Below are 22533 nucleotides of genomic sequence, written 5' to 3' on the forward strand. Positions count from 1 at the left end.
GTGTGCCCCGGCTCTCGAACGTCTGAAGATTGTCATATGCGGCTCAGAGGGTCAGTAAGTTTGGCCACCTCTGCTATAGATAGATTGCATCTCTTCCCATGTAGTGCTGCCACAGATGTGATCGGCAGGGGCTCCCAGGCTGCAGCCCCTAGATTTTGAAAGACAGGTGACTGCTGGCACAGCAGTTTTTACACTGACCCTTCGGCTTTTAAATTCACTCTCCCACTTGGCCCAAAATAGCTAAAATTTGTAGCCAGCCACAAAATACATTTGAAATAAGCAAAAAGAAAAGGAGTACTTGTGGCACCTTAGAGACTAACCAATTTATTTGAGCAAGAGCTTTCATAAGCTACAGCTCACTTCATCGGATGCATACCGTGGAAACTGCAGCAGACTTTATATACACACAGAGAATATGAAACAATACCTCCTCCCACCCCACTGTCCTGCTGGTAATAGCTTATCTAAAGTGATCATCAGGTTGGGCCATTTCCAGCGCAAATCCAGGTTTTCTCACCCTCCACCCCCCCACACAAATTCACTCTCCTGCTGGTGATAGCCCATCCAAAGTGACAACTCTTTACACAATGTGCATGATAATCAAGTTGGGCCATTTCCTGCACAAATCCAGGTTCTCTCACCCCCTCACCCCCCTCCCAAAAACCACACACACAAACTCACTCTCCTGCTGGTAATAGCTCATCCAAACTGACCACTCTCCAAGTTTAAATCCAAGTTAAACCAGAACATCTGGGGGGGGGGGTAGGAAAAAACAAGGGGAAATAGGCTCCAACCCCTCAGACAGAGACAAACACCTACAAGATCTCTGTCGAGCTTTCTTACAACTACAATACCCACCTGCGGAAGTAAAGAAACAGATTGATAGAGCCAGAAGAGTTCCCAGAAGTTACCTACTACAGGACAGGCCTAACAAAGAAAATAACAGAACGCCACTAGCCGTCACCTTCAGCCCCCAACTAATTCAGCCTCCAACGCATTATTAAGGATCTACAACCTATCCTAAAGGATGACCCAGCACTCTCACAAATCTTGGGAGACAGGCCAGTCCTTGCCTACAGACAGCCCCGCAACCTGAAGCAAATACTCACCAACAACCACATACCACACAACAGAACCACTAACCCAGGAACTTATCCTTGCAACAAAGCCCGTTGCCAATTGTGCCCACATATCTATTCAGGGGACACCATCACAGGGCCTAATAACATCAGCCACACTATCAGAGGCTCGTTCACCTGCACATCCACCAATGTGATATATGCCATCATGTGCCAGCAATGCCCCTCTGCCATTTACATTGGTCAAACTGGACAGTCTCTACGTAAAAGAATAAATGGACACAAATCAGATGTCAAGAATTATAACATTCATAAACCAGTCGGAGAACACTTATCTCTCTGGTCACGCAATCACAGACATGAAGGTCGCTATCTTAAAACAAAAAAACTTCAAATTCAGACTCCAGCGAGAAATTGCTGAATTGGAATTCATTTGCAAATTGGATACTATTAATTTAGGCTTAAATAGAGACTGGGAGTGGCTAAGTCATTATGCAAGGTAGCCTATTTCCCCTTGTTTTTTCCTACCCCCCCCCCCAGATGTTCTGGTTTAACTTGGATTTAAACTTGGAGAGTGGTCAGTTTGGATGAGCTATTACCAGCGGGAGAGTGAGTTTGTGTGTGTGGTTTTTGGGAGGGGGCTGAGGGGGTGAAAGAACCTGGATTTGTGCAGGAAATGGCCCAACTTGATTATCATGCACATTGTGTAAAGAGTTGTCACTTTGGATGGGCTATCACCAGCAGGAGAGTGAATTTGTGTTGGGGGGTGGAGGGTGAGAAAACCTGGATTTGTGCTGGAAATGGCCCAACCTGATGATCACTTTAGATAAGCTATTACCAGCAGGACAGTGGGGTGGGAGGAGGTATTGTTTCATATTCTCTGTGTATATATAAAGTCTGCTGCAGTTTCCACGGTATGCATCCGATGAAGTGAGCTGTAGCTCACGAAAGCTCATGCTCAAATAAATTGGTTAGTCTCTAAGGCGCCACAAGTACTCCTTTTCTTTTTGCGAATACAGACTAACACGGCTGTTACTCTGAAACTTGAAATAAGCAGACTTCCTGGTGTTCAGCTGACAAGAGGCTCTGCAATGTGGCAGAAGCCAGCCAGCAGATGGTGCAAGGGTTGAAAGTGAAACAACTGAAAGAGAAAGGAAAACAGGCTTCTAAAGAGGGGGGAGGGGGGAGCATAAAAAAACTTACTGATGTGGACAGACGGACAGGGAAATCTTTGTTTGTTTGGGCTGGGTGAGGATTTCACACATGAGTCGCTTGTTCTTCCCATGCTGAAGGAAGTTCGAAAGGTAAATTTTCTGTCTGGCTTGTGCAGAAGTGAGATTATATCCAAGCAAAGCAGGGTGTCATCTTTTTCTTAAAATGCTTCTAACAGCCTTAAGGTCCTTCACAGAAGCAGAGCTTGATCATTTCCAGTTCCGGTTAGACTCCTCATTCCATTGAGAAGGTAGGGAATGTAGAATGAGAACTATGTTTCTGGCTTTGGTGCATTTCAGTGAAGATGCGGCTTTTCCAAGATGTAGTACGTTTGTGCTTTTCAAAATGTGCTGTTCTTTCTGTGTTTAACAGCATCAGTAACTTGCGTAAGAGAAGGTAAAAACTGGAGCCGGGTTTGAGCTACAAAGTTCAGCTGCAGATCCAAACCTCGTCAGAGTATGGGGGTGTTCAGATCCAGGGTTTTGATTCAGTCCAGGGTAGAGACAAGAGGCTTATCATGACATTCAGCTATGGGGGTGTTGGATCTGGGCTTTTGCTCTGGGACTGTCTCTATCCTCTGCATTAAATAAGGTAAAAGTTTTTAAGTCTCTAAGGCAGTAAGTCTGTTCAGTTTCTCGGCTTTCGCTATACAGATTGGATGTCACAGTTCTTCTGATTTCATGACAAATATTGCAGCAGGCATGTAAAACTGAAGAGGGCTGCTCCTTTCCTATTCAGAGAATATACAGCCCAACAGCAATCACTAATCTATCCTGGTGACAGTGACTGTAACAATTATTCTGAAATCGGCTTGGGGATGCCCTATTCTAATTCTTTCAAGAGTCTGAAGATTGTATTCCAAGCAGAATCTTAGGGTCATCCCAGACGGAGAGTGCAGAGGGAAGGTGGGGAGGGAGAATATTATGTTTCACAGATATATCTTGGTCCCTGTGCACAGCCCAAACAAATGGGATTGTTCAGAGGAGCTGTGCAGGGTGATGCCCGTATCACCTCCAACCCGTAGGCAGGGCCTTTGCTGTAGTGTCCTTGGTCTGTTAAACTACCCCTAGGTGGGTTTTGGCCAATATATCCTTCTCCACTAGGGTGACCAGATAGCCAGAAAAATCGGGGAGGGGGGGAGTATAATAGGAGCCCATGTTAAAAAAAGTCCCAAATATCGGGACTATCGCTATAAAATTGGGACATCTGGTCACCCTATTCTCCACCCTCATACTCCCTCCCCCCCCCCCCCCCCCCCCCCGGCCTGCTTTGGAGGCCTGTGCCCTAGCTGCTAGGCTTTATAATAGTGCATGCTCTGAATACTTTTCTAGAATACAAGTACAAAGATACAGCTTGGCTGCTGAGGAACTCATCAGAGGTGGGGTGGCTAGATGGAAAACAAAGTGATTTATTTAACGTTTTTATTCTTTCATTTGCTCTGTATTAAGATCCCTTTTCAGTATAAATGAATATAATTATTCTTATTGCTACTAGCATTAATTCTACTAACCATATGAAATCTAGGAAATGATCATGTTTATCCATCTTTCAATAACTCTGTAGAATTAAGGATTTGTTGTTTTGCCTTCGAAATATGATAAACTGTCTTTTGACCTTTCCCAGCACTGAGCCAGCTGCCTGAAACGCTTTGGGCCTGACTCTTCTCTCGCCCCCACTGGTTTAACACTCACATAACCCATTGACTTCAGTGGAATTATTCCTGATTGCCAGCAGCATGAGAGGAGAATGCATCTTCAGCTTTGTTATTCTGAGGAAATAAAACTCAGTGGTTGCTGAGCTGGCAAATTTCATTTTCATTTGGAGTTCTTTCCAGTGATGAAAACACGCATCTCGTGACCTGTACAGTAAGTGGCTGTTTCTTGGATGCACCCCCTGGTTCTCTCCAGTGAGTTGTGTGTGAATCTTGCTGTATTATCTCAGCTGTAATTTCCCCCTCCAGCCCCAATCAGATTTTTAAAGGAGCGACTGAGGTTCCCCATGGATTATAAGAATTCAGCACAGCCTCTTTTCTTTCTTATAGAAACAGGACAAAATCAGAACCTGATCTGAGGCCGTAGGAGTAGTGGTTCAGATAAAATAAACCCTGAACCCAAAGCACTCATGATTTATTTTTTGGGCATACAACCTAAAGTAAAACCAGGTTTCTCTGTTCACTCTGACCATAGAGTCATACAAATGAAGGGTTGGAAGGGACCTCAAGAGGCCGTCAAGTCCAGCCCCCCTGTGCTGAGGAAGTTTGAACATCTCTCATGGGTGTTTGAACAACCTGTTCTTAAAAATCTCCAAGGAAGGCGATTCCACAACTTCTCTTGGAAGTGTATTCCAGAACTTACTATCCTTATTGTTAGAAAGTTCTTCCTAACAGCTAACCTAAATCTCCCTTGCCCCACCACTACTCCAGCCCAAAGGAGGCTGACCCAACCCCAGCTACTGCTTCATCCCTGGGGCCACTGCTCCAGGAGTCTGGGGCCAACCAGCTGCTCTGGTGGTCCAAGGGTCGCTGCTCTGCTGGCCCTGGGGCTGACCACTGGACATCTGCTCCAGCCTTGCCACTGCTCTTGTGGCAGGGGCTGACAGCCGCTGCTCCAGCGCTATGGGGGCTGACCCAATGCTGGTTGCTGCTTCAGCCCTGGGGCTACTCCTCCCTCAGCCCTGAGGCTGACAGTTGCTCTGGCCCTGCCCCGGAAGAAGTCCCAGAGGTCTCAGAAAGTCACGGAATCCGTGACTTTCATGACAGAATCGTATCCTTAGTAATCATACTTAGCGCTTATATACAGAGCTTCTCAACCAAAGATCTCACAGCACTTTACAAAGGTAGGTAAGGATTATTATCCCCATTTTACACACAGAGGTACAGCGTTTAGCTGACTGGCCCAGACTCCCATGTTAAACCAGTAGCAGAATCTCAACTAAAAGTCAGGTCTCCTGACTCCCCAACCCATCCTCTAACCATTAGATCACACTGCCATCCCCAAAAGGAGGTATAAGCCAATTGATTTGGATAGTATGAGAACCAGCTGAACCTGGTGCAGTAAATCAGTTCTCCCTTTGAAACAGTCCCCTACAGGCTTGACTCTCTTTGCAGGCTGGGGCCTAGCAGGTATTGTTGGATCATAGAATCATAGATGATTAGGGTTGGAAGAGACCTCAGGAGGTCATCTAGTCCAACTCCCTACTCAATGCAGGATCTAATCCCCAACTAAATCATCCCAGCCAGGGCTTTGTCAAGCCAGGCCTTAAAAATCTCTAAGGATGGAGATTCCACATCATGCTTTTGCTCCCTTTCTAATGTTTCTGGGCTTCCCCATTTTGTTGTGCCCCGGGGTATGTGACAAACCACTGAGCCTCCAGAACCATTCAGATCTCCCATGTGTTATGGCACCATTTGGATGATTGTGTATACTGCACTTTGTGGTGCATTCCATGCATTCAGAGACAGTCCCTGACTGGTGTAAATGGGCATAGCTACACTAAAGTCCACAGAGATTTAGGCCAGCTGAGGAACTGTTTATTTCTAGTGTGACTCATCAGGATGACTGTAGCCTTCATCAGCTTGCTAGGTCCACACTATTATGTGGGGGGTTTTTTTTGTTTTTTTTTCAATTACCTTATTTTCTTTAAGGCAACTGACCTTCATTGGGTGCAATGACGGAAACGTACCAAGACATCCTGCTGATGATCTTGGAGGAGCTGGTAGAGGAACAGAGAAAGAAGTTTAAATTGAAACTCGGTGACGCTGAACTGAGGAAGGGCTATGCAAACATTCCCAAGGGACGTCTGGAGAAAGCTGACGTAACAGACATGGTTGATCTGCTGATTAGATACTACCAAGAGGAGTATGCTGTGGAGGTGGTGATAAACGTGCTGGATCACATCAATGATAAGGATCTGGCTGAAAGGTTGAGAAGAAAGTCAGCTGAAGGTGGGTGGTGATTAGGATGATATCTAGCCCCTGTCTGTAAGTATAGATAGAGATGAAAGGTAGGAGCTGGATTCTGTGGCAGCCCCATGACATTGCAGTCCTGGTGCAAGCTGGCCCTAAAGCCACAGGAGATTGTCCTGGTGTAGGGTGATCCTTCAGGGGCACAGAGCCTTGCCTTCTCCAATATAAACACATAGCAATGTCTATGTTTAAAAAACAAATCCCCCAAAACAAGACACTCCACTGCACATCCAGCTTCCCCCTGGAGAGAAGATGAGAGAGAGAATGAACCACACATGGGAGATGTTAGCCATCTCAATGCACTACTGGAAGATGCTCTGATGCTGTAATGATGAGGGAGGTATTAGAACCTAGACAGAATGCAATAGTGGCTCCTAGGCTACCTCTGCTGGCTGCTAACGAACATTTTGGCTGGGGCTTCCTTGAACCCTAACAATCCCTAATTGAAGATGGCCTTAAGGGCCAGCATGACAAACTCCTTGCTGGATTGCACCGTGTATTTTTTAGACACAGCTGCGGCTCTGAGCCCATATGTCTGTATCATTATAGAGTTATCATAGATATGACATATATACTCTGTTGAGAGCATGTCCAGGAATCAAGACATGATAAAGTGTGTCTTTTCTTTCAGTATGGAAAACCAGACCTGTTTCTGTAAAGCCCCCTGACATCGGTAAGTCACTGCCCCAGCAGTTTGTGCACTATCCTATTTTTGTTTTAACACCAAGAACCAACAAAGTGATATGAAATGCAGTGGCACTTGTGTGAATGTGCTTGAATTCAGTGCAACTCCATTTACAGTAAAGTAAAATGGAAGGTCAGAATACATTAAAATGTGCAGCTCCCAAGTCTGCTTAAACTGAAACTTCCTCTTAGACTGAAGTGGTTCAGTGGAAACAAAATGGATTTTCTCTAAGAGAGTTCTACTGGACCCAAACGTGCCAGGTATTTGCACAGTACAGTTTGTCTAGGTGTAAATCTGAAATGGATTTTGGGAAGATCTCTGGTAAGGAAATTGGATCCACGTCTGAGCTTTGCAGATTAAGCCATCTTTACTGTAAAATGTCCTCTAAAAATGACTGTTTCTGTCATATTGATATATTTAGGGATATGTTCTTAAATAGACTAGAATACCGATAAACTGTTCTCTTCTCTTTTCCAGACCACAGAGCAAACTATGTGGCCTCCGTGAAGGAAAAATTTAGAAGAGTGAAGGATTATAATTCCAGGCCAGGAGAATGGGTGTCTTTGGAAGACCGCTACACAAAGCTCTTTATAGTAAAAAAACACCGTCAAGCAGAAGATAAAGAACATGAGCTACTGTCTAGAGGAAAAAGACACATGGAGATCATGAGGAAGCCGAGCAACTTTGCGGACTCCCATGTTAATGTGGAAGATCTTTTTGACACATTATCAGATGGCACAATAACGAGAAAAGTGATCTTACAAGGAATAGCAGGGATTGGAAAGACTGCTACAGTTAGCAAAATTATGTACGATTGGTCATCTGGCAGGCTTTACCAGGGCAGATTTGATTATATTTTTCATTGGAGCTGCAGGGAGCTGAACCAAAGAACAGAAAACCTGAGCTTAGCTCAATTAATTTTACAAAACTGGGGACATCCAAAGCCAGAGATAGGGGAAATTTTGTCTTGCCCAGATAAAGTCTTGTTTGTCATCGATGGCTTTGATGAACTCAGGTTTCCTGAGGATTATGATAAAAGTAAAAGCTTATCCTGTGATTTGAACACACCTCACTCAACAGCAGCAGCTGTGGTAGAAAGTCTCCTCAGCAGCAAGAGCCTTTCAGAAGCATGCCTTCTTGTCACAACAAGACCCTTAGCCGTAGGAATGCTGGAGACCCATATGCAAAGTGACCTCTGGGCAGAGATTGTGGGCTTCTTGGAGGAAGACAGAAAGGAGTTTTTCAAGAAGTTTTTCAAAGATGAAGAGAAAGCAGCCTCTGCCTACAGTTATATCCAAGAAAATGATGTAGTGTTCACCATGTGTTTCATCCCCCTCATCTGCTGGATTGTCTGTACAACCCTGAGCCTTCAATTGAGGCATAGTGAAGTGCTCGATCAGAAGGTGAGCACAACCACCGAAATATTTACCTATTTTGTGGACAGTTTATTGCAGTCCCATGGTCGTGCACAGACATCCACACAAGACCTTTTTCACAACCTTGGATCATTGGCCTATGCCGGTGTGAGGGACCAGAAAGTGCTGTTTGATGAGAGCATGCTGAAAAAGTGTAACTTGGAGGTGTCAAAAGGTCCATCAACTTTCCTCACGGAATTGCTGCAGGCAGATATTTTTGTGGAAACTATCTATAGCTTTGTCCATTTGACAGTTCAGGAGCTGTTTGCCGCCTTGTTCACCTTCTGGAACAAGGAGAAAGCTTCTGAGCTCCTGAAAGAAGCCTTTGTGGAGAATAAAAGCCATTTGATCTTAACTGTTCGCTTTCTGTTTGGATTGAACAATGACAAGTCACTAAAGCCTTTGAAAAGGTACTATGAAACCTGCATGGGCATTTCAAAGGATGAGCTTCTGAAATGGACTAAGAAGGCGCTTCTTATTTGCCAGGAACAGGGCGAGCAGAACCATCTCCTCCTGGAGCTGTTGCATTGTTTGTTTGAGATTCAGGATGAGGAGTTTGTCATAAGTGCTTTGGAGGAGATCAAGGAAGTGGTCTTCTTGGAAAACAATCTAGGGCAGGATGACCAACAGGTGATACTGTACAGTCTGCAGCATGCCAAGGAATTCAGTCAGCTGAAATTGGCCAGTCTGAAAGAGAGAGACATGATCAAACTGGTTCCGTTGCTAGGGAAATGCAAACAGATCCAGTAAGTACCATCAATGTGACCAAACTTTAGCGGAGTTCACAATATTCTGATCTCACTTGTCTCAGTGTGAACAAGGAGTAACTTCACAGAAGCCAGTGGAGTTACACTGCTATAAGTGAGGTCAGAATCAGGCCCAATAACGTTGTGAAGGTGAAACACACAGCAAAATTTGGCCTGAAAAATCCTTGTTACTTGCCGTTATATATGAGCCAGCAAGTAACCTCACAGCATAAGCTGAGTTTTCAGGGTTTGCAGTTAAAGAGCGCCTCCCCGCATCTGAACTCCTTGGGTATGTCCACTTTGGAGTTGGAAACATCCAGACAATACACCAGCTCTGTTCGTGCTCCTGCGCTAATATTAGCAAAGTATCCAAGCCCGCTGCCTCTCTGGGCCCATTCTTGGGGGACTAGCTCATGCCGCCACCTATGTCCCAATGTCCACATTGCTATTTTTGGCATGCTAGCTTGAGAAAAGCTAGCATGTGTCTGTCTACTGGGCAGAGGGACACACTCCCAGGTGCAGTGTAGACATATTCATTGAGAGACAGTAAGCATGGAAAGCCTCAGTTTCATTTTTAGTCTCTCTTCAGAGAGCTTCATATTAAGACCCTTATCCAAACATATTCAAATATCTGCTGTCTTCTTCTCTTCACTTGTCTGCACTGCACGTCCTTCATCCCAGCCCAACCAAATCCTCCTCCTTTCCTTCCCAGCCTTACCCTTCTCTCTTCCCAAATAGCGCTGCAGCTCCAATGCCTAGCCTCCTGTTCCTTTTCTGTAACCCCCAAGTTCCATGTCCTCCTCCTCCCAATCCCTTACCCCGACCAGGACTCCTGCCTCTTCTGGTCCCATCATGGGGTATCATCGGCTCCTCAGTCTCTCTACTCAGCCCAGATCCAATTGTTAATTAATAAACTAAATACTGTGCAGTGCTCCTTCACTCTGATATTTTCTGTATCTAATATAAGACTACTACATATTGTACTCTAGACCAAAACTCCATGGGAGTCTATTGCAATCATTCCTGTGATAACATCCGTCTCCGTGCTGAATGGTCTTCCTGATTAGCAGAGCATCTACTCCTGTAGCCTCCGGTATAGATACTAACACTGCTAAATCTGTTTTTCTCCCTATAGTTTGAATGCCTCTGGAATCTCATTGTCTACGGTATACAAAGTGTGTGCTTACCTTTCACAAAAGCTTAGAATGACCAGACTGCACGTGGAGCACGAAGAAGAAGATGAAATGTATTTTACAGTGGAAGCAAGCTGTGAAAGGGACCCTTGCACGTAAATAGAACTATTTGTCTTGCTCACTCCAAGAGACAATCTAGAGAGAGAAATCATTAGCGGCAAACACTGCAGTATGGCTTTGGACAGTGAAGGTAGAATCATATGCTATTTTTATAAAAGGCAGCCAGAGCAGGATAGTTGTGCTCCTTTGATATCTGATGGCAAGAGAGTTGAAAGAGAGGCCAACAATAGTGTACTTTCCAGTTCAGCAGTGGATAGTAGGACCTAGCCTTTCCATATGTTGTCCCTTTCACACTCATGTGGGATAAAAGTGATCATGAAATTAAATTCATGATTCTCAGAATGGTAGGAGGGCAAACACCTCAGCATTATGTCAACGGGATAGCTTCTCCTGTTGACATAGCTACCGCCTCTCGGGCAGGTGGGTTAACGACACCAACGGGAGAAGCTCTCCTGTTGGCATAGTAGCATCTTCACTAAAATGCTACATCAGTGCAGCTGCTCCGCTGTAGCACTGTATGTGAAGACAAGCCCTTAAATGGCTTCGAGTTGAAAGGGCCTGATGAAATACGTCCTACAGCGCTAAAGAGATCTCTGAGCCATTAGCGATTATCTTTGAGAACTTGTGGAAGACAGAATAGATCCCAGAGGACTGGAAAAGGGCAAATATAGTGCTAATCCACAAAAAGGGGAATAAGGACAACCCAGGGGATTTTAGACCAGTCATCTTAACTTCAGTACCCAGAAAGATGAGCAAATAATCAATTTGTAAACACCTAGAAAATAACGTGATAAGTAACAGTCAACATGGATTTGTCAAGAGCAAATCATGTCAAACTAACCTAATATCCTTCTTTGACAGGGTAACAAACCTTGTGGATGGGGGAGAGCCATAGATGTGGTATATCTTGACTTTAATAAGTCTTTTGATGCTGTCTCACATGACTTTCTCATAAACAAACTAGGGAAATACAATCTAGATGGAGCTATAAGGTGGGCGCACAACTGGTTAGAAAAGCGTACTCATTCGTCAGTGGTTCACAGTCAAGCTGGAAGGGCGTATCAAGTAGGGTCCTGCAGGGATTTGTCCTAGGTCTGGTTCTATTCAATATCTTCATAACTGATTTGGATAATGGAGTACACTTATCAAGTTTATGGACAATTCCAAGCTGGGAGGGGTTGCAAGAGCTTTGGAGGACAGGTTTAGAATTCAAATTAATCTTGACAAACTGAAGTAATGGTCTGAAATAAATAGGATGAAATTCAATAAGGACAAATGCAAAGTACTGCACTTAGGCAGGAATAATCAGTTGCATAAATATAGGGGAAATGATTGCCTAGGAAGAAAGACTGCAAAAAAGGATCTGGGGAATATAGTGGATCACAAATTAAATACGAGTCAACAATGTAATACTGCTGCAAAAAAAGTGAACATAATTCTGGGATGTATTTGCAGGACTGTTGTAAGCAAGACACAAAAAATAATTCTTTCACTCTACTCAGCACTGATAAAGACTCAATTGTCGTATTGTGTCCAGTTCTGGTCACCATACTTTGGGAAAGATGTGGACAAATTGGAGAAAGTCCAGAGGAGAGCAACAAAAACGATTCAGGGTCTAGAAAACATGGCCTATGAGGAAAGATTGAAAAAGAAATGGGCTTGTTTAGTCTCAAGAAGAGAAGGCTGAGGGGGGACATAACACCCTTCAAGTATGTAAAGGTGTTATAAAGAGGAGGGTGATAAATTGTTCTCCTTTACCACTAAGGACAGGACAAGAAGTAATGGGCTTAAATTGCAGCAGGGGAGATTTAGGTTAAACATTACGAAAACCTTGCCAACTGTCGGGTAGTTGAGCTCTGGAATAAATTGCCTAGGGAGGATGTGGAATTTCCATCATTGGAGATTTTTAAGAACAGGTTAGACAAACACTTGTCATGGATGGTCTAGATAAGACTTAGTCCTTCCTCAGTGCAGGGGACTGGACTTGGTGACCTATTGAGGTCCCTTCCAGTCCTCCATTTCTATGATAAACTCACCTCTGTATGCAAAGGGACAGCCCTAGATTAGTGCACCATGTAATTCCACTGAAGCCTTATTTTGGTGGGTTTAGATAGGATTTACTTGACGTGTAGACCTTATGCTGGCCCTCTGCACAGGGGAGAATTTCACCCAGTGAACTCCTGAGTTCTGATCCCAGCGCTGCTGAATCACTGCAAGGGGCCCTGGGCAAGTTGCTTAACCTCACTGTCGCCATTTTGATTTGTCCATAACATGAGATGGATCTGTCATGAAGATTAATGCCCGTGAAGTGTGTTCATGATGGAAAGCTCCATATATGTATGTGATACATGTTATCATCATCTCTGTATTTTAATGAGATGCCTAGTTCATGACAAAGTTTATCAGGCACTAGTCCCAGTGGACAACCCCATCTTAATTCTGCCAATGCATCACAACTTGATAAGGCTCAGCGCTTCTAATGGCCTTCCTCAAATGCAACATACCCTGGTGGGGTACAGTTGCTGTGTCATAGCTTGCTGCATGTTCACTCAGTCAGTGAAATTCCCACCCCATGCAGGGAGCCAGCATGAATCCTGTGCACCTCCTCATTCCTATGCACAGGGGTGAATGTCATGCCTAGCTAGTGTTGGTCTCATCAAGATCACAGAGCTGTTTTGAATAGCAGAGCAACGTAAAGAATCATAGAACTGTAGGTTTAGAAGGGACCTCAAGCTGCCAAGATGCAGGATTTGTTGTGTCTAAAAGAAGTGGTATTCTAAGTCATCATTTTGTTTTATTTGTCTTTGTAGTGAATGCATATGATGATGTTAGAGGTGACCTTCTTGAAAAGGAAAAGAAAAATTGGACTTGTGCCCTTTTTTGCCCACTATTTTTCCAAAAAAGTGCATTTGGATTTTTGTCCTATGCTTGCATTTATTTTGGAAATATCCAGATATCAAATCTAGTTCTTCTCAGGTTTTGGTGGATGGACCCATTGGAGGTCTCAGAGATATGGATAGTGATTCCTTTCAGCCCTTGCTTGGTGGGACTGGGGTATTAACAAAGAGAAGTTTGCTTGCGCATGTGTCTCTGGGTTTGAATTAAATAGCTGTTAGTTAAAAGTCTGTACTTTTATTAACCTGAATTTTAAAAAAAGTCACTTCCTCTCTCAGTGAGTTTTCACTTGCATGGTGTCTTTAATGGCATAAGGCTAACAGCACTCCAATTGACCATAGATCTTAGAGGAAGAATTGGGTAGACAAGATCTAAATTTTGATGTCATGAAAAAACATGAAAAAAACATTTTTCATTTCAAAACACTATATGGGTCTCTTTCATATATAAAAAAATTTTTTTTGAAGGCCACTAGCCCAATTCTCCTCCCCTCCACCCCTTCCTATTCCTTTGCTGGTCACCTCTGAGCAGTAAAACCATTCAGTTTTGTATTAGCCAAGTGGAGATCAGACTGGTTTTGTCCTGACATCTCATTTTATTTTCCTACTCTGTTAAAACCTCTAAGTAAGGTGATCTCATTCTGCTTACAGAATAACTTTAGATAACCTTCCTGAAGACACTGCCATTGCAATTTGTGACCACGTTATTCCAGCTCACCCTGGCATTGTCGCCCTTGATGTGAATAGGATTCAGGGAAGTGAGGAATTTGTAAAAAGCCTGAAGAATAGTCTTCTGGACTCGGACTGCAGACTGGAATCAGTGGGGTAAATGGACATTTGTCATTTCAAGTTATCAAACAGACTCACCATATCCTTCCTCTCATAGAAACTGAGCCAGGTTCTTCCTGATGATAAGCATCCATTTATTTTAATTTCATACTTAAGGACCGAGGCAGGTCATCTTGTGACGGTCAGGAAGGTGTTTACAGATGGTTTGATTCAATTTTATTTTCTGCCAAGCTTCAACATTGAGAACCCCAGACTCCAGGCTTTCCAGGACATCTGCCAACATCTTGCTACTCACCGTAGCCCGAGAAAATTCCTCTTATTCCGAAGGTATGAGGAGGATGAAATACACTTTGGATACGAGGCAAAGGATGAGGAGAAGAGTGGCAAAAGGTATGTTTTAATTGATTCATCTTCCTTTGTCTCTTGTTGAAATAATATGTACCGGGGGGAGTGTCACTGGGACAGCAAGAAGTGGATCTAGCTTTAATAAAACATCACAGGGGCTTTCTTTATAGAGGGTTTACATGTATTTTCATCCTTCCCTGAACTAAGACAGTACGTAGCCAAAGCCTAAAAAAAATGGAGAGATTGAAATTTGGATTTCACAGCCAGGCGTTTCAGTGTGCAATCATCTCAGATTTGGTCTCAGAACATGAGGGTTAACAGTCGCAGCATCCAGATTCAGAATGCGTGTAGCATTCAGCATGAAAATGGACTGCCTAAAAGTTCCAGTATCCTGCTCTCAACTTCCTGGTCTGATTATCCTGGTTTTAGTTCATAAGGTAGCAGTCCCAGTTCACAGACTTCAGCCTGACCCTCATACATAAGGCACCCCTGTTTCAGACTACAACATACCCCTACCCTGATTGGCCCAGACGCCACTTTCCTCACCAAGCCTCGTGTATTTTTTTCAGGATCAAATCAGGGCAATTAATTCCTGCTTTTCCTGGCTAATTGTTGTCATGGCAACCCCCCATTTATTTCCAGGTCTCAGCACTCTCAGTCTCTGGAACTCATTTAATTCCCAAAGAAAGGGGAAAAAGAACTAGCACAGGAAAATGCTGCAGAATAAATAGATATAAAGAACAGGGGATGAGGGAGGGAGAGATCAGACAGTCTCTCAAACTCCATTTGTATCCATTTACTCAGGCCTTGTCTACATTACACAGTTCTTTCAACACAAGTTATGCCAACATAAAGCCACTACTTTAATTAAACCGCTGTTGCATGTCCACACTATGCTCTTTGTGGAGGCGGAGTGCATCCACACTAGCAGCTCTTGCATCAACACAGAAAGCAGCATGCTGTGGGTAGCTATCCCACTGTGCATCTGGCTGCAGGGTGCTTTGGGAAGGATTTCTCCCCCTCCCCCCGCAGCAATAGCCTGCCCTGCCTTCCTTGCCACAGCGTTCCTAGTGCTGGGGAGAGCAGGATTCCACATTAATGATTCTGTGATTCCCTCCAAGTTCTCCCACAGCTTCCTCTTCCCACAGACCAAGATGATCTACCCCTGTCCTGTAGTCCAGGCATGAATGCGTTTGCTGCCAGGAGCCAGAATGCCCAGCTGCTGGACAGTAGCTATGAGAGCTCTCCACACTGAGGAATGTCAACACGTCCCAACACTTCCCCAGGGTTTTGAAAGGGGAGGGGCGCATGCCTGTGTAGCTGGATACAGGGCAGCGGCATTCAAAACAGTGAGCAGAGTGGTCACGGCGGGTATTGTGGGATACTTCCTGGAGATCAGTTACAGTGACTTAACAAATGCAGAGTCTACACTGTTGCTTTGTCGCCCTAACTTTTCTGCAAAAAGCTCTATGCCAACAAGAACAAATGGATATAAACTGGTCATCGGGAAGTTTAGACTTGAAATTAGACAAAGGTTTCTAACCATCAGAGGAGTGAAGTTTTGGAATAGCCTTCCAAGGGAAGCAGTGGGGGCAAAAGACCTATCTGGCTTCAAGATTAAACTCAATAAGTTTATGGAGGAGATGGTATGATGGGATAATATGATTTTGTCAATTAATTGATCTTTAATTATTCATGGTAAATAGGCCCAATATCCTGTGATGGGATGTTAGATGGGGTGGGATCTGAGTTCCTACAGAGAATTCTTTCCTGGGTATCTGGCTGGTGAATCTTGCCCATATGCTCAGAGTTCAGCTGATCACCATATTTGGGGTCGGGAAGGAATTTTCCTCCAGGGCAGATTGGAAGAGGCCCTGGAGTTTTTTCGCCTTCCTCTGTAGCATGGGGCACGGGTCACTTGCTGGAGGATTCTCTGCCCCTTGAAATCTTTAAACCATGATTTGAGGACTTCAATAGCTTAGACATAGGTGAGAGGTTTATCGCAGGAATTGGTTGGGTGAGATTCTGTGGCCTGCATTGTGCAGGAGGTCAGACGAGATGATCATAGTGGTCCCTTCTGACCTTGATATCTATGAATAAGGTGGTTTTATTTTGTTTGCTGCCAAAAGTAGCATTGTTGTATGTCCACCTCTAGCTTGAGAACATCAAGTGGGGGGCAGTTATGTTTTTTGGAGTCATCTAGTTGAGGTGTGGTGCATAGAACCAGATTTCTGAACTTACAGTCACGTCTGAAAGGTTGTTTAACATTAAAGTAAAAATACCTGACCAGGACGATTGGTCTGCAATAATCTTTGTTAGGATCTTCAGAAGCTCTAAATAATGATCTTTAGTTCAACGCAGTGCTGATGAACTTTGCCAGACAGTACCCCAATACAACCACCAAACAGTGCAAAGTAAATTCTTCATGAACTGGACTCCTTTCCCGTTGACCTTCTGTAGCATTAGCATGTCTCCTAAGGCAGTATATAACCCAGGCCCATTCAGTGAGGTGATTTGTCACCTTTTAGTGATGACTGACCCACATAGCCAGGTTGATAAGCCTGCTTCATCTTGGGCTAACAGAGCGAGATCTTTTAGCTCCGGCGCCAGAGCTTATATTTGTAAGATCCAGAGGTTGTTGATTTGATCCTTGCTTATGATGATCCACCCAGGGGCACAGCATTACCACTGGTGTGTCTTCCCAGACACCAGAGGTGCAGATTACGCCCCTAAAGCACTTGAGGCATTGACACATTTAACGAGGATCTTATATGTACTTCCAGCTTTAACTTCATCTGAGCAATACGGGGTTGGTTGGTTGGTATTTGGTATAGTGATACATAAATGTAGACCTAGAGAGATTAGAAACATGGACAAAATATAATCAAGTGAGATTCTATTTGAAAACATGCAAATGAATACATCTGGGGGAAATAATCTGAAACAGAGATATTCAGTGGGTGGGAAATGGTAATGCTAAAAGAGACTTGAGAGGGAAAGGAGAGCAATTTAGACATGAGTTTGTGATGTGATAGAAAAGGGCAGTGTGATTTTGGGGCTGCGTACGCAGAAGCATCATACCCTAGGATTTGCAGACGCTGCACTTGTTTAGATTTGTAACTTGAGTCAAAGTAACGTTATTGTTATGAATAATAGTTATAAAATGATGTCATTTCTACTGCCTCTTTCGCCAGATTATCTCAGAGCGGTTAATTGAAATGGAAACCGCTGTGGAAGAAGAAATGGAAAAGCCATGCAGTAATTCTTTTAGCACCTTTTTTCTATAGTTATAATGTAATCTTGTTCACTTTCTTTTATCCAGACTCCAAAAGAAAAAGAAGAATGAAAAGAGAAAGGGAAAGAATGAGGCACAGAAAAAGTGTTTTCCCTGGCCATGTTTAATAAGGAAAACGGGAGAGAAAAAGCAAAAGAAAAAGGACTGCATGTAAATATTCCCTTCCCCTTTTTCATGACTCTTTCTTGAAATATTTTCAGTAGTTCACTGTAATAAGATAGAAGCCCCTGAATATATTTACCCACAAAGGGACAGATACCAGATCCAAATGAGAATAAACGATATACTGTTGTAAGGAAAAAATAAACCGTAGAAGGACTCGAATCAAACCCATGAATGAACTTCAGGGAATTTCAAACCTGGTTCCAAACTTCATGATTTGTGCCCATCACTATATTAAGTAAACCTGAATCCAGGATCAGGAATGCCACAAACTTTGGCAACATCTAGATCCAAATTTTGCAGTTCAGTCCCATCTCTGAAATAATGGCAGAGAAGAAAGGAAAAATGTTTGTTTAGTTATTTTCCTTGGTCAGATTATTATTATTATTTATTTACAAGTGTGCCCATGATGTGCTAGGTAGAGCTGGGAGAAATTGTTTGAACAAAACTTTTTTTTGGCAGAAAACACAGATTTGGAGAGACAGAAACATTTCATCAATTCATTTTGACATATTTTGTTTCAACATTTTCTAAACAAAATGTTTAATTTTTTTCGTTTAAAACAGCTTTTCAATTCAAATTTCCTTTTAGTATTATTTTTTAAAATATGTTAAATGCTCAAAAACTAAACAAAATGTTTCATTTTGGGTTGAATGAAACCTGAAATAATTGTTCAACCTGAAATAATTTTTTCCAGCTTTTCAATTTGCTAAAAATTTTATTTTTGGCTCTATCTGAAACTACTTTTTCCCCAGTTCTTTGGAAATGCCAGTGAACCAGAAAATCCATTATTCTCTCACCTCTTGTGCTAGGTGCTTTCTAGACGTACAAGAGGAGCTCACAGACTAAGGTCAGACAAACAAGTAGACAGAGGTCAGGGACTGGGGACAACAAAATGGATTTTCTGTACAAATCAATAAGATTTGCTAAAAGCAGTGTGGCTGGTGTGTTGTAAGAGGGACTTGAAAATGGAGACGGCAGGGGCCTAGCATGAGTTCAAGGGAACTGAATGGCATGGAGGTGATTGTTTGAGGTGGATGGACAAAGGCAGTTTAACTGGTGAAGTGGAGGGAAAGGAGATGATGCATATCTTGACAAGGGAGGGCCACTCTATACAGATCCTTGAAGGAGGATCATGCATCATGTTGGCTCTTCCTCTGTGGGTTCTCTTCCTGACTCTGCTATACTATCTGTGTGACTATGGGTTTTCACTTATGACAAGATTTTCAGAAGTGTCCTATAATTTTTGGATGCTCAGTTTTTGGGTGCTCAGATTGAGACCCCCGAAGGGCCTGATTTTCAGAGGAGCCAAGTGCCTATAACTCCAGTTGACGTGAATAAGAGGCTGCGGGTGCATGGCTGCTCTGAAAATCCGGCCCCAAGTGTTCTAAGTTGGGCATCCAAAACAAGTGGCCAATTTTGAATATTTTGGCCTTTACTGCTTTGTGCCTCTGTTTCCCCAGCTAGTACGCACTTTGGCAGAGTGTTTAGAAATCCTCAGATGGGAAGTGCTACTGGTGGGAAAAGAGTTGTTGTTTCTATTTATTGTTATAACTTTTAGTGTTAAAATCTGCTTTTTCCACTAGTGCTGTCCTCACCTGTCTCCCTGAAGAGTATTTTCTTGAGCTCACCATGTGGGTCACCTCCACGTTCACTCCGCTAGCCCTGTGCCTGGATGAAAATTCCATCAATGATGAGCTGATGAAAACAATATGTGAAAATCTGAACAGTACTGATTATCAGCTTCAGTCACTGAGGTGATCAGAATCTTCTAAGGTATCTTCCTGGTATCCAGGATAGGAACATAGGAATCTGCCAGAATTGCCAGAACCAGACCAGTACTCCATTTGGTTCAGTAGCCTATCCCTGGCAGTGACCCGTACTAGATGTTTCTGAGGGCTGAAGTTTATACCAGCTAAGGATCTAGCCCCCAGTTTGACTTTCATGAAGGTCTTACACAGTAAATACTCGCCAGTGGGAATTACTCTTGAGTTGTTCATAATGAGAAATCCAGGGGTTGGTAGGGGGTCTAAAAAATAGATGTTCATGTAAGTTCAAAATATCTGTTACAGCAGTCATCCCTCTCCAGTTTGAAGTCTGGACTATCTCTGTCTATAGCTGTCTTTCAGTCCAGGGCTTGTTTAATCTTTCCTCTTTGTATGTTTCTTTTTAAAGCCTTCGCTCTTGCAGCATAACTCAGGAGAGCATGGCTAATATCTGCTCACTATTCCTCTGCAACACGGCAGTCTCCTTGGACCTTCAGAGCAACTCTGTGGGGGATGAAGGAGTTAAACTACTTGCAGTGTGCCTGAAGAGTAAAGGTTGCTGCCTAGAAAAACTGAGGTACAGTTGGAGAGAGATGCTCTGGTGTAACTGTTGATATGGAAAATGAGGCACTGTAACTAGCGCGTAAGGTGGTATCCATTGGCTTCAAAGCATAGTTACTAATATAGGCCCTGGTCCTGCAAATATTTATTCATGTGCTTAACTTTACCATCCATTTAAATGGGACTGCTCTTGGTAGGCCAGATAAGCATGTGCCTGTGGCCTGGTCTACACTAGAAAATAGTTGGCTTAACTATGTCTCTCAGGGGTGTGAAAAATCCCGCCCCCCAACCCTGAGCAATATAGTTAAGGTGACCTAACCCCCAGTGTAGACAGCGCTAGGTCGATGGGAGAATTTTTCCATCAACCTCGCTACTGCCTATCGGGGAGGTGGATTAACTACAGCGACAGGAGAATCCCTTAGTGGCTACCCTGAGTGTTTGCAGGATTGGGGCCATAGTCTAAGAAATGAAGAGCCGGATGATGGCCGGCAGAGAATTTGCTGTGTGGACAGGAGATCTTTTGCTGGCCAAGGCTGCCTCCCTCCTGGCAGAAGGATTCTGGGGATAGGGCATGGGCGGGATAGTGTGGGGGAGGCAGGGCGGAGTGAAGGCCTTCTGCACCCATTCCTCTGAGAGCTGAGTAGAAGACACACATCAGTCCAACTTTTCTTTCATGGTTATTTCAGCTTATCAAGTGCTGCCCTCACAGAAGACTGTGTTCCTGCCATCACCTCTCTGTTTTCCCGGAAGAACACCCTGATTTGGCTTGACCTGAGCTTTAATCACCTCGGAGATGGTGGAGTGAAAGCCTTGTGCTCTGCCCTGAAAGATAAGGAGAGCCATCTTGAGAAGCTAATGTATGTCCAGGCTCCATTCTTTTTCCTTTTGATTTTGTTGATGCCATAAAGAGTCCCGGGTGGGTTGTTTACAAAACTGTAATGCACTCCGTAATTCTTCATTTTCATGATGGTTTCAGTGATTTCAGGCAGCAATTAGGTTTTCAAACTCTCTGATTCCGAGTTTTTCCTCTTTCTTCCTATTGCGTAGCCTTGAACACAATGGCATCACTAACAACTGTGAGCAGGAGCTCATCCAACTCATTGAAAACACCCTGTCTCTGAAATATCTGTGCTTGGATGATAATGAGTTTACATCCACCTCCAAAGCCCACATCTGTGGCGTGTGGAACAAGTATCATGATGAGGAGGAGGTGGAGGAAGACTGACTGTGAGTCGCAGGTGCTGCACTCAATTCTCCCTTCTTGGCTGTGAAGGTAGGTGCAGATCTCAGGAACTTCAGTATGTTACACAAACATGGTGCTAAGGAAAGGTACCAAAATGAAACCACTGGGATGTTTACAGTATATTCTTTACACACTGAACAAAGTACAATACAGGGTGCAGCAGTGCAACCATTTCCTATACAGCTCTGCCCATGAGCCTCAACCCTGGCATGGATGGAGCACCTCTAAGGATGAGATGGTTACAGTGTCCGTGCTCACCCAGCCCTTGGCTTTTCTGATGTGACTGGCATAAATGGTGCCAAGCGGAGGTGATGGAAGAGAGAACAAAGGGGGCAAGAGGAAACCCACCTATACAAACCCAGAAATTAAAAACTGAATTTCAGAAATGACCTTATCAAGTGTTCTGACATTTATAGAAGGCAACTTTGAAAACTACAATCTCCTCAGAGCTGCAACCTGGTGGTTGTTCACTACACTAAAAGAAACTAGGGCAAATAACTCTTGCCTGTGAGTAAATGTTTACTGGTTCTTGTGTAATACTGAGCAGTACAGTGTAGTACAAATAGTTCCAAAATTAAAGGATAATGCAAGACATCACCTGTTTCATGTCCAATTTCCAGATTGTGAGCTGGCTGGGGCAGGGACTGTCTTTATGTCATTTGTTTATACTGTGCCTATTACAAAGGGGCCTGATTCCTCACATGGGAGTTTAGGAGCTACTGCACTAGAAATAATAGTATAGCCATGCAATAATCAGTTATTCAGTGTTTTAATGCAAGGATCAGGCCTGGATTAGGTCTCTCTTGTATATTCCATGCATGATCCTAGCACTCCGCTATTTCCCACAGAGGGGGCCAAAGGAGTGGAAAATCTGGTCCTTTGGGACTGAGATAATGAGGCCTCATCTTCCCCTCCCTCTGACCTCACAAAATCCTGTGAACAAATCTTGTGGGGCATATGGCATCCAGGGGTTTTAGGTGGATGTTGCTGGGGCGTGAGTTGTGGGCTCTTTGCAGCTTTGTTCCTTAGAAGCCCACGGAGATTTCCCACAGTAAATTAATTCTGCCACTCTCAGGGTTAGTTCATGCAAACACCTGGTCTGTACTTTTGGCCATTCCCCCATG

General features: G+C 43.7%; 1 protein-coding gene across 5 annotated transcripts; it reads left to right on the plus strand.

The window, feature by feature from the left end:
- Positions 1-2245: 2245 nt before the first annotated feature.
- LOC140909417 (NACHT, LRR and PYD domains-containing protein 3) lies at positions 2246-22003 on the plus strand. Of its 5 annotated transcripts, none has more exons than XM_073338635.2 (13): positions 2246-2541; positions 3915-4156; positions 5935-6234; positions 6887-6928; positions 7418-9101; positions 10237-10389; positions 13900-14073; positions 14269-14427; positions 17705-17827; positions 19426-19596; positions 20015-20182; positions 20853-21023; positions 21214-22003. In XM_073338635.2, exons 3-13 carry the CDS (start codon positions 5958-5960, stop codon positions 21389-21391), a joined length of 3300 nt encoding a protein of 1099 aa, XP_073194736.2. In that variant the 5' UTR covers positions 2246-2541; positions 3915-4156; positions 5935-5957; the 3' UTR covers positions 21392-22003. The 5 variants fall into 5 exon arrangements, with proteins under 5 accessions (XP_073194736.2, XP_073194735.2, XP_073194739.2 ...); XM_073338634.2 differs by having other exon boundaries at positions 2246-2383; XM_073338638.2 differs by lacking the exon at positions 13900-14073 and having other exon boundaries at positions 2246-2383.
- The last annotated feature ends 530 nt before the right edge of the window (positions 22004-22533 follow it).

This window comes from Lepidochelys kempii, chromosome 3, assembly GCF_965140285.1.
Source record: "Lepidochelys kempii isolate rLepKem1 chromosome 3, rLepKem1.hap1, whole genome shotgun sequence".
Taxonomy (NCBI): domain Eukaryota; kingdom Metazoa; phylum Chordata; order Testudines; family Cheloniidae; genus Lepidochelys; species Lepidochelys kempii.